This window comes from Chrysochloris asiatica, unplaced genomic scaffold (genome assembly GCF_000296735.1).
Source record: "Chrysochloris asiatica unplaced genomic scaffold, ChrAsi1.0 scaffold00015, whole genome shotgun sequence".
NCBI lineage: Eukaryota > Metazoa > Chordata > Mammalia > Afrosoricida > Chrysochloridae > Chrysochloris > Chrysochloris asiatica.
This window is the reverse complement of record NW_006408533.1, coordinates 12482860-12494573: the sequence shown is the minus strand read 5'-3', so window position 1 is coordinate 12494573 and position 11714 is coordinate 12482860. Positions and strand designations below refer to the sequence as shown.

The 11714-nt window shown below is 38.1% G+C and overlaps 1 protein-coding gene across 1 annotated transcript in view; it reads right to left on the bottom strand.

Annotated features, from left to right (window-relative positions):
- Positions 1-2664: 2664 nt before the first annotated feature.
- Positions 2665-11714, bottom strand: part of RNF138 (ring finger protein 138, E3 ubiquitin protein ligase) — a 25586-nt gene continuing 16536 nt past the window's right edge. The window contains exons 4-7 of the mRNA XM_006835130.1: positions 7309-7365; positions 6353-6464; positions 3396-3503; positions 2665-2676 (exon numbers count right to left, since the gene is read on the bottom strand). Coding sequence (XP_006835193.1) covers positions 2665-2676; positions 3396-3503; positions 6353-6464; positions 7309-7365 — 289 coding nt within the window. The remainder of the gene's footprint in view (positions 2677-3395; positions 3504-6352; positions 6465-7308; positions 7366-11714) is intronic.

The following is an 11714-nucleotide window of genomic DNA, read 5'->3' as shown; positions in this document are numbered from 1 at the left end:
ACGGCACATAATAACAACAACAAAGGTCATTATATCTGAAAACACTCATCTTAAAGAAAAATAACATTTATTAGCAATTGAACAGCTTCTTAATTATAACATGAACCTAAAAAAATACAGTTCACCCAATTTTACTTATAATACAGAAAACTGAAGATAGGTAACTGCTAATCTTTTTGGAAAAACTGTATTGCCTATCAATTTTCAACAACACAGCTTTTGACAACTGTATTTTCCTGTGATAAAACAATTTGAAAATTAAATCAAAAGCAGTTCACAGATACTTTTTATATCTTTCAAATACACATTTTCTTACAATGTTAATTTATTAATTTGATATTTTCACATACATTTGAATAACTATTTTGAAGCAGTAGCATTAAAAACTATAAATTCTATACAATTTTAGAAAATTTTATGAAGAATGATGAAATTTCACACATCCAGCATGATGGTGAACTAGAGAGATGTACTACACGGACCTTCTACAACACAAACATGAGAAAACAAGTAAAACACACACAAAAGAAATTTCTGGCATCCTGAACTTCAGAAGGTTGGAAAAGTGGATAGAGTGCCTGCTGGGTGGAGAAGCTAAAAGGGACAGCAAGAAGGGGATACTGAAACTGGTAAATGGCTGGCCAGGCAGGACTCGATCATCTTGTGATCAGCTTTGATAACAGAAGGAGGCCTAGCAGAACAGATGTGCACTGGAGATGGGAAAAGTATGATACCTTCTTTTCCCCCATGCTCCCACCCTCAGTGCCCCCCTCCCCCCAGCATAGACCCTTGTTTTCTGAGCGTTTAGAGCCACATGGTTGAAAGCCAAGTCAATGTGAGGTGCGGGCCGACTATGCTGCTTTTGTGCCTGAATTCAGGTAGGTTCAGCTGTACACCCACAAATCCCACAGCCACCAGACCAGCATTTAACCAATTACACTGCTCCCAGATGCCCTATGTTCCTAGCAGACACTGAAACAAGTTCCATGAAGGGACCCACAAACTACTTCTGGATTGAGTGCCCTAAACATAGATAACACTTAGGCCAATAGGAACTCCATCTAAGGCCAGGAATTCTGCTGTCACATCCCTTTCACAACCACCTCCTGAGCTCCCTGAATTTGCAAGAGCCTCCAAGATATTTCTTCCCTCCGGGTCTAACACACAGTTTGTTTTTACAAAAACTTCACAGTGCACCAGAGATAACAGACCATTTTAGCTCATATGAACAAGAGAGAATGGCTCAAACAAATGACCAAATAGTACACAGAAAACACTTATAAGCAAAAAACAAAAAGGTAATGGAACTAACTGAAAAAATCCAAAAGAATGATAAAAATTAAGTACCTTCAATAGATTGCCAAAATTTCAAGGGAAGAGCACAAAAAAACTTCAGAAGAATTCAGGAAAACACTCTTAAGGACAAACAGACAAAATAAATGCAAATTCTGAAACAAATACAAAACCTGCCATTAGAAACCCATAAGATTTATACTAAGATATCAGAAGCGGAAAATACATTGAAAACAGGTAAAGGAGTTGATCTGAAGCAATGGAAGCTCAAATTAGTAAGCTTGAAGATAAATTTCTCAATACTAGCATGCTAGTAGAACAATCAGAAAACATCTGAAGAAAGTCTAAGAGTTATGTGGGATACCATGAAGAGAAACATCTTACAGGTAGATCAGAATTTCAGAATAGGAAGAGGCAAAAAAATAGAGAAAACTGTCAAAGAGTTGTTGGAAGAAAACTTCCCTAACATCATAAAAGAAGAAAATATAAGCATACAAGTTGAAACATAACCCAAACAGGAAAGATCCTAAAAGAAAATCACCAAGACACATCATAATCAAGCTTTCCAAAATCAAAGACAAGGAAAGAATCCTGAGAGCAGCTTGGGAAAAATGAAGTTATAAACAAAGGAGAACCAAAATAAGACTAAGCTCTGATTTCTCAGCAGAAACCATGCGGGAAAGAAGGCAATCCAATGACTTATACAAAACACTGAAAGAACAAAACTGTCAACCAAGAATCACATACCCAGCGCAAAGGTGTCCCTCAAATACAATGGCGAAATTAGGGCATTTTCTGGTAAACAGAAACTAAGGGAATTTGTAATGACCATATCAACGTTAAAAAAAATGCCAAAGGGTGTTCTCTGGTTTGAAAACCAGCAACAAGAGACAAACAAGCTGAGATTACCATACACCACCGAAGATACCACCACCCAGAACTCAACCCAGATATAGAAGTACTTATGAGACTGAATACAGGGAACTAGAGACATCAGTTTATAATGAAGTCAACTACAAAGTTAAGAGGGAATAGTGTAGATACAGAACTTCCAAACGGCAAGGAAGTCAAGTAGATTTCAAAATAAAATAGACTGTTTTAAGCAGAGAAAATAATTAATTACAGGGCAACCTCAAAGAAAAATAATACAGCTGCACATCAAAATAAAAATGAGGAATATCAGACAAAAAGAATAAACATTAACACAGCAGAAATGAAAATGCAAACAAAATGAACTCAGCATAGAAAACTATGTGGAACAAGGAAACCAGCAACACCACAAAGAATGCACAGAAAAATTACAGCAATCAATTCACACCTATTGATAATTACATTAAATGTAGTTGAGTTAAATGTCTAAATGTAGTTGAGTTAAATGTCGCACTCAAGAGACATAGAGAGCAAAATGGGTAAGAAAACGGGATCTACCAGAGAGGTATCAAAAAGATAGGGGGAGCCTAAATGTCCAACAGAACAGAAGAATGGTTAAATAAACACTAAAGAATAATAAATCAGCAAAGCATCCTACAAAATGGTTGAACCTGGATCACATTATGTGAAATTAGTCAATCACAAAAGGTCAAATATTTCATGAGACTAATATAAAAAGAAAAGATTTTCTTGATCAAATTATCTATGATGGCTACGTGAGGCAATTATTCATTGGCTAGAGGACAGACGTAACAGGGCAGACAACATACAAGAGGGAAGTTATCAGAGGATAGATGAAGACAGCGGGAGACAAAGGGAAGAATGCAATAGTTAAAGTTAATGTTGTCGTTAAGTGCCTACGAGTAGATTCCAACCCATAGCAACCCTGTATAGAGTTTCCAAGGAGCGGCTGGTGAGCTTGAACTGCTAACCTAGAAATTCAAACGACTTTGCAGTCTGACGCATTAGTCCACAGCACCAGTAAATATTATTAACTGTTGGTACATGGAGGGCATTGCAACATTGCAACGATGCAAAAGTATATGATTTGTTAAATGAAAAACTAATTATCATTCAATTCACAACAAAAGTTGGGGGAAAAAAAGAATGATGAAATTTCAACATTTGAGTATTTAAAATAATATTTTCTTAATCCTGAAGAAATTACTTACCACAAATTCTCCATAATCAAACTGATGTCTTTGATTTAGATGACTAACAAAATTTCTAGTAATCTGGCTAGGATCTCCCCATGGAAGAGACACACAAATAGGACACGTCTATGAGAAAGAGATTGTTTTAAATAAAATATACTGAAAATCATCAAACACTATTGTTTAGGATATAAAAATAACGCAGGTTCGCGTTAGCATAAACTACATGAAAACATTTCTAAGGATACGTAATTCAACAACTAGATAATTTCCCAACCACACTACCTTAGGTAAATCCTACTCATCTAATACAATACAATAAAAAGAGATCTTAGTCTCTTAATCTCTAATTACACAAATGTTTCCAGCTCACAATAGTAATTATAATATAATCTTAAAGGCATTGCCAGTGATTACCTGATTAAAAGCGATCCTATACAGCAGAGTAGAACTGCTCATAGGATTTTCAAGGTTGTAAGGAGCTCTGGTAGCGTAGTGGTTACGAATCGGGCTGTAAACCTTAAGGTCAGCAGTTCGAAACTACCAGCCGCTCCACGGGAGAAAGATGAGGCTTTCTACTCCCGTAAAGATTTACACCCTCGGAAACCCTGTACAGGGTCGCTATGGGTCGGAACCGACTCGACGGCACTTAACAATAACAACAACAACAACGTTTATAAGAAGCAGATTGCCACATTATTTCTTCCATGGAACTGGTGGGTTTGAACTGCAGACCTTTTGGGTGGCAGCTGAGTGCTTGAACCACTGTGCCACCAGAGTTCCTAACTGCAGCAACCAAACAACAAGACCAAACCCACTGCCAGTGAGTCAATTCCAGCTCATGGTGTGCCCCTGCAGTACAGAGTAGAGCTGCTCTTTATGGTTTCTGAGATTGTAAATCATTATGGTTGCAGACAGCCTCATCTTTCTCCTGTGGAGAGACTGGTGAGTTTAAACTGCCAACCAAGTGGTCAGCAGCCCAATGCTTAACCCAACCAGCAACCAGAATGCTTTAATTATGATACTACATCCACTGCCATCAAGTAGATTCCAATTCATAGTGATCCTGTATAGAGTTACTCAGGCTGTAAATCTTTATGGAACCAGAAAGCCTCATTCTTCTTCCAAAGAGTGGCTGGTGGCACTTAACAATAATAGTTACTGGGGCATACACCTTTATAACTGTTCTTAACTTGCTTGACTAGTTAAGAAACCTTCGTATTACTTGTAACATTTACTTCATGTTACTTGTAACGTTTTCCTTATATTCTTATTTCTGCCAAAAATACTTACATATCAAATATTCAGCTGAAAGGAAGTCTCACACATCTAGATCAGTTACTCCTATTACATCCACAGTTGAATTCACTTACCTGTGAAACTTCTGTTTTAAATGAGGACTATTAATACAATGCAGGAACCCTACACTCTGCTCTATCTCCTTCATGCATCAAAAAGGTCTCACTAGTGTCTTATATATGGACTCCTAGTGTGGTGCTGTTGGATCAGCATTGGACTTCAAACCACAAGCTGGCTTTAGAAATACTTTCTTACATATTCTCAAAGACTGTATCCAAAAGAATCATGTATACAAGTATGGTGCTTCTCTCCTTGCCCTATGCATTCATATATCACATCCTTCAAGGATACAATTAAAAATATCTCCTGGGAAAAAAAGAGTAATCTGATACAATTTGATGAACTTGACCTATACCTATGGATGCAGTAACTCAAAAGAGGGAACAAATCCTTACAGCAAGAATCATTCCCACCCCCTCCATACACAGAGTAGACAGAGATGGGCAACTTGGACACTGGATACCCAAAATGGGGGTGGGGGGGACTATAAAGGCAAGAAGTGACTGGCTTACAAGCTTTCAAGAGGGGACCTAGAGCCAGGGGGCATGGAGGAAGGCAGAATCTCCAGTGAGTACTATCCAATCTGTCTAGGCAAGGCTGATGAAATGAAATGCAGATGGGTCTCTTGTGATACAATAGTGAATAATTGTTATCAGGACTGATTGTGAGGGTTGGAAATGTAAAGGTAGACGTTTTATAGGAAGGAGGGGAGTGATTAACTTTCCAGTCTAGGAGCGGAGGTCTCTAGGACCATCAACAGAGAAGAACCGAGAGTGGGACCCTACCCAGAGAAGCACTGAGGCCCGAGATAAAGGCAGAGACGATGACGTGGAGTGATGCAGCGGCTGGGGACTTTGGATCCAGAGAGGAAGAGGGACTGTGTGCTGAAGACTTGGGGGTGGGTGGGGAGAGAACAACATACGATAGAATGAATGTAAAACTAAAGTTCTCTCATGTAAACTTATCATATAATTCACATTAAAAAAAAAAAAAAAACCTCCTGGTGTGACTGTAGGATAAAGCACTGGACCATAAGGTCGGTTTAAACCATAAGATCAGCAGTTCAACCCACCAGCCGCTCTTCTGAAACCCTATACAAGGTGGCACTACTTAACAACAATAACTACTGTCTTTACTCTTACTAGGAGTGCTGGTGTGACACCGTAGGATAAACTCACCAGCCACTTCCCTTGGAAACCCTAGACAGGGTCACTATGAGTCGCAACTGACTCAATGGCACTAACTCACTCTTTTTATAAGTGCTTTCATTTGCAGCAGACCTACCTGACTGAATTCAGTAACCTGAATCTTAGATAGCAAGACACTGAGAGGCACCAGGAGAGTTAGAATCTGCCACTTCTTGGTAATAAAACCTGGGTTTACTTTCCGTACTTCTTCTCTAGGCTATTTTCCTACATTACCTTACTTAGTATCTCCCTTTCTATAGTTGAGTTACTAGAATTTTAAATATCTCATTTTGCTTCACTGTCATTAGTCATTTAATGATAAACAACCACCTTCATTAATAATGACCCCCAAGTTATATCAATTACTTTTCTTTGTTGTACAAATGCATGCTTTAATCTAAGCAGAAGGTCTTAAACATAGGTACTTACCACAGGAACTATCTGAAATATATGATTACTGTTACAGTGATCCAGTAAACGCTGTCTGGTAAAATTGGATTCTTGACACAATGGACACTTAAAAGTGGGATGCCCAGAAGAACTATAAAACAATTTTAAATGAAGTATACTTAACTCAAAATCTTAACATAAAAGTGACACACTCCTAATTTTTTAAACCAATTACTGTTTATTTTCTTAAATGTTAATTATATAATTCAAATGTCCTCTCATTTTGAAAAACAATGTTAATAAAAAATAACCTAAAATAAAGGTTCCCAAAGGTTCTCAGTGCCCTTTGTACTAAGAAAAAATTTTCATTATGCTTGTAAGCCACACACACACACACACACACACACATACATACAAACCCCAAGCAATTCCATTTGTTAAGTAGCAATTTCCAAACAATTTAATTACAGTAGTTTGTGTGGTGACAACAGATGGCTTTGAATGTTCCTTGAAAAATCTGAAATATTCTTTTTGTGGCACCCCTGCTTGGAAATCCCCTATCTTAGAACTTACAATGCTTAGCAGACTTCCATCAATGTCTTATCTTTAATATATCCCAGTCCTGAGGAATCTGACATAAAAAATTACTAGGAAGAGTGGAAAACTAAAGCACTAACTACCAGAATGAAATAATTTGAAGACCAACCAGGCATCACTAGCTTTTCACACCTTTGAATTGCAGCAAGGGAAAGTTCAATACTGACAATTCTACCTGAATCATGCATGGAAAATACCTGACCACATTCAACACAGCAAGCTAAATAAACTCTTCAATTTAGTATAAGAGCATTGAATGTAGTAACTGCATATTTTATTTTTAAACTGCTAACTTCTAGAACTGTCTGTTGATTCAATTAAATAAAGAAAGCTTAAAATTCCATGATTGACAAAGTGATAGGTGCTACTTACTACAGTAGAGCTTTTCAAAAGCTTACCTTGTATTCTCTTGGTAAGTTTCTGTGTTATCAGATGTGGATGTTTCACTCCTATTACTTAAGAAGCACGGGGAAAGGGGAATAAAGTTAATGCTACAAATAATGAAGAATATTAACAATTCATTAATCTGCACTGCTAATGAAGACTAGTCTGAATGTGCTTAAAAACTCTGAAGTTCAAAGATTTTTTTTTACTTTGATATCATCATTATGGCATGGATTATTTTTCAAGTAGATTAAGATAAAATGACTTAATTAGACCTCAGTCATGTCTTTTAAGATTAGGTTATACACAATTACCAAAATAAAGAGTATATAGAATCTTGTAAGAAATATTTTAAACCCATAAGATAGGTATTTCCACAAGTCCTTTAAGACTTTTAAATTAAGCTATTCCTCTACCTAGTATACTAAGTTTTTGAAAGTTGGAGAAGAATTAGGAAATCATTAATATTTGACTCATAACTAGGGTGTGTTTTAGGCTATAGACTCCAGAGTAGAGCAGGATTAAGAAAATATCCAAACTTTCATTGTTTATATATCTTACCCCCAAAAAGAAGAAGAAGAAAAAAAAAAATGAGGCTTTTAATAGCATTCAATATATAATTCAGTGACTAGACACAGTCACTGAATCCCTATCCAGAGAGTGACATGCCATGTGGTGCATTAGAGAAATCCTGAGGAAAGAGTGAACATTTCATTCATACAGGGATTGTCACCTGTGTACTATAAAATTTTCAAAGTAATGTTTTTGAAGTGCAGTTATTGTTCTCCCTGCTTTTGGACTTTTCTCCCTGCATATTGCCAATGACTTCCCATGGCTCACTAGCAGTTTCGTATCTTGGGTTCCATTGGCCAACTCTGACTCCATAAAATGGCCAATTTTTGTCTGTGTGCATTTTTCTGGAAAGAAGTTGTCAGGATTTTCAGTTTCATGACTAACAGCTGGCTTATAAAACAACATTCCTTTCTAATCTGCCCCCAGCTCTCTTATAAGCCAACCTTGAGGTTCAAACCGACCTTGTGGTCGAGTGCTGATCCTACAGCACCACACCAGGACTCCTTATCAATAGTAAATATGACCAACTGGTTCTCAGGAGTAAGACGGAAAAGACAAGAAACAGTTATTTGGTAATTTAACAAACAGTGATTACCAAAGTCATGTACATTTAGGAAGTGTGCTAACAACAAGCTGGAAATACAATGTTGAACAAGACAAACACCAACCTCACAATTAAATACTAAGTCTATAGGACACGAAAACAAATACACAGGTAATCCAAATATAGAAGTATAATAGTAGATAAAGCACAAAGGACCCAAGAGAATTAAGGAACCATAAAATGGAAGGACCAATTTAATCCTATGACACTAAGTCAAATAAAATATGAACGTAAAATAATTTTGTAGAGCAAGACATCAGAAAATTACTAAAGACCTTTACCAGAAAAGTTTTAACTGAGGGGTAGAACAGAAGCCTGACTGCAGTATGATGAATGTAGAATGCTTCCAAAACCCAAACCATTGCCATCAAGTTGATTCCAACTCTGAGAGGCCTCTCTGACTTGAATTTTACTGGCCTGGTAGATCCTCTCAGAAGCCACTATTTTGATTGGACCTTTTTTTGAAAGACACCCTAAAGAGATTAAGTGTATTACTGAGAGAACTTGACTTGCAGCCATCCAATGATCACAGGTATGTTTAAACACGTTTTATTTGGAACAAACTCATTCTGTGTATGAACTGGAATCCCAATAGCAATACTTGTTCACTTGTTATTATGGAATTTTTCAAAATTAAATAGTGTACTGTTTAAGAATATCTACAGAGGACTGGTGTGATGCTGTAGGATACATGCTGGATCAATGTATGGTCAATGGTACAAACCCACCAGCTGCTCCTCAGAAACCCTATACAGGATAATTGTAAGTCGGAACTGACTCGGCAGACAATAGTAGAACTATACAGAATAGCAAAGGTATGAATAAACCATGTTTAAGAAGAGAATGGTAACCTCTCCTGGAAGTGTGAGGATGGGATTGGGGCTTCAAATGAGCATGGGCTCACAGGAGAGTCTAACGCATTTCTTGGCTGAGGTTAGTAAATAATTGGGTATTTGCTTTTTTCTGTGTAAAGCGTATTTCATAAATAATTAAATATACCTAAATATATAAATTAAGTCAAAACTTACTTTAAAAAAAATTATAGGTGGAAGAACAAAGTGGATGAGAGAACAATTAGGCAGGTTTGCATAGGCTAAGTGGGACAGAGGTAAATAATGATGTATACACAACCTTGGAAAAGTAGGGCTCTGGGATACAGGGATTGAGACATGGTTGAAATGGGGAGAAGGGGGAAATAATGTTAAGATGCTTGGCTGTCTTTTGACTCTTGGTTTACCTGGCACACCATTATAAAATAGACACTGGATGGGGAGAGAAAGAAACAGCCAGAAATATCACCACAGAAAGCTTGTAACTCCATCTTCTGCCTATAACTGATTGGAATACCTAAAATGGGGCTACAATATGCCCAGTGAAGGAGGCTTCCTGAGGAGCCTCTGCATTACATAAGACTATAGGTGGAATCCTGAACAGCATCCAGATCAGAGGTGGGAAATTTCCACTTGAAAGGACAGGCAGACCAGCCTGGAGCGGCTAGAAGAACAGAAGATACTTCTTGAAAGAAAGACCTACAGGAAAAATACAAAACAATATAGGCAGACCAACTGAGTACTACAAGAACAAGCAAGTTGCTCGCCCAGGAGACATCAAGGCAAGTGGTTGGGTCCCCTCAGAGTAAACCCCCTTCCAAGACTAAGACTCGATGGGAATACACACTGTGATTGATGACCACATTCATCAACCGATAAGGGGAAGTGAGGGAGAAACAAACAGCAATGAAGCTGCAAGCTAAGCCCTACAACGTTCAATAGACTCCTATGATTCCGGGTGGAGACCTGGCTGGCCAGCAGTGTGGCAAGACCTGGGGACTCTTGGGCCCAGAGTCAGTGACATAGCCACAGAGGACTAGAGAGTGAAGCGTCCAGTTGATAAGAGAGGGCATTACGTACAAGAACACCCACACTTAGAGATAATACCCACTTGACCTGGCTTTAATGACTGGATGATCCAAGCTCAACTAGAAGAAGAAAGAAGAGGAAAAAAAGAGTAATCTGATACAATTTGATGAACTTGACCTACACCTATGGATGCAGTAGCTCAAAAAAGGGAACTAATATTTACAGCAAGGATTATTCCCATCTCCTCCATACACAGAGTAGATAGGGATGGGCAACTTGGACATTAGCTACCCAAAATGGTAGGGGGCTACAAAGGCAAGAAGTGACTGGCTTACAAGCTTTCAAGAGGGAACCTAGATCCAGAGGGTGTGGAGGAAGGTAGAATCTCCACTGAGTAGTATCTAATCTATCTAGGCGGGACTGATGAAAGGAAATGCAGATAGGTCTCTTGTGATACAACAATGAATAACTGTTATCAGGACTGATCATGAGGGTTGTAAATGTAAAGGTAGATAGATGTTTTGTAGCAAGGAGGGGAGTGATTAACTTTCCAGTCTAGGAGTGGAGGTCCCTGGGACCATCAAGGGAGAAGAGCAGAGAAGGGACCATACCCAGAGAAGCAATGATGCCTGAGATGGAGTAACTGGGGATTTTAGACCCAGAGAGGGAGAGGGGCTGTGTGCTGAAACTGGGGATGGGGGTGGAGGAGGGAGGGGGGGTCTGGGGGGCAGGCTGGTAGGATATACCCTTTGGTTGGTTGGTTGATGATGCATGGAGGGGATTGTAACCATGGCAATGAAATAATACATGATAAGATGAATGTAAAACTAATGTTCTCCCATGTAAACTATCACATCATTCACAATAAAACTGTTTTTAAAAATATATACATATATAGGAAAGAAACTACTTTAAAGCATTAAAGAACAAAGATGTCACTTTAAGGACTAAAGTGTGCCTGACTCAAGCCATGGTATTTTCAATCGTCTATTAATGCTGAGCAATGAATAAAGAAGATATTAAAAGAATTGATGCATTTGAATTACAGTTCTGGAGAATACTGAAAGTACCATAAACTGCCAGAAAAACAAACAAATCTGTCTTGGAAAGTACAACAATAATTCCTTAGAAATGAGAATGGCAAGACTTCGTCTCTTGAATTTTGCACATGTCAGGAGGGACCAGTGCCTTGAGAAGAGTATCATACTTAAGTAAAGTGAAGGGTCAATGAAAAAGAGGAAGACCTTCAGTGAAGTGAACTGACATAGTGGCTACAACAATGGGTTCAAACTTAATAACTGTGAGGATAGCACAAGAAAGCGGTGTTTCTTTCTGTTGTAAATAGGGTCACTATGAGTCTTAACAACTGGACAGCACCTAACCA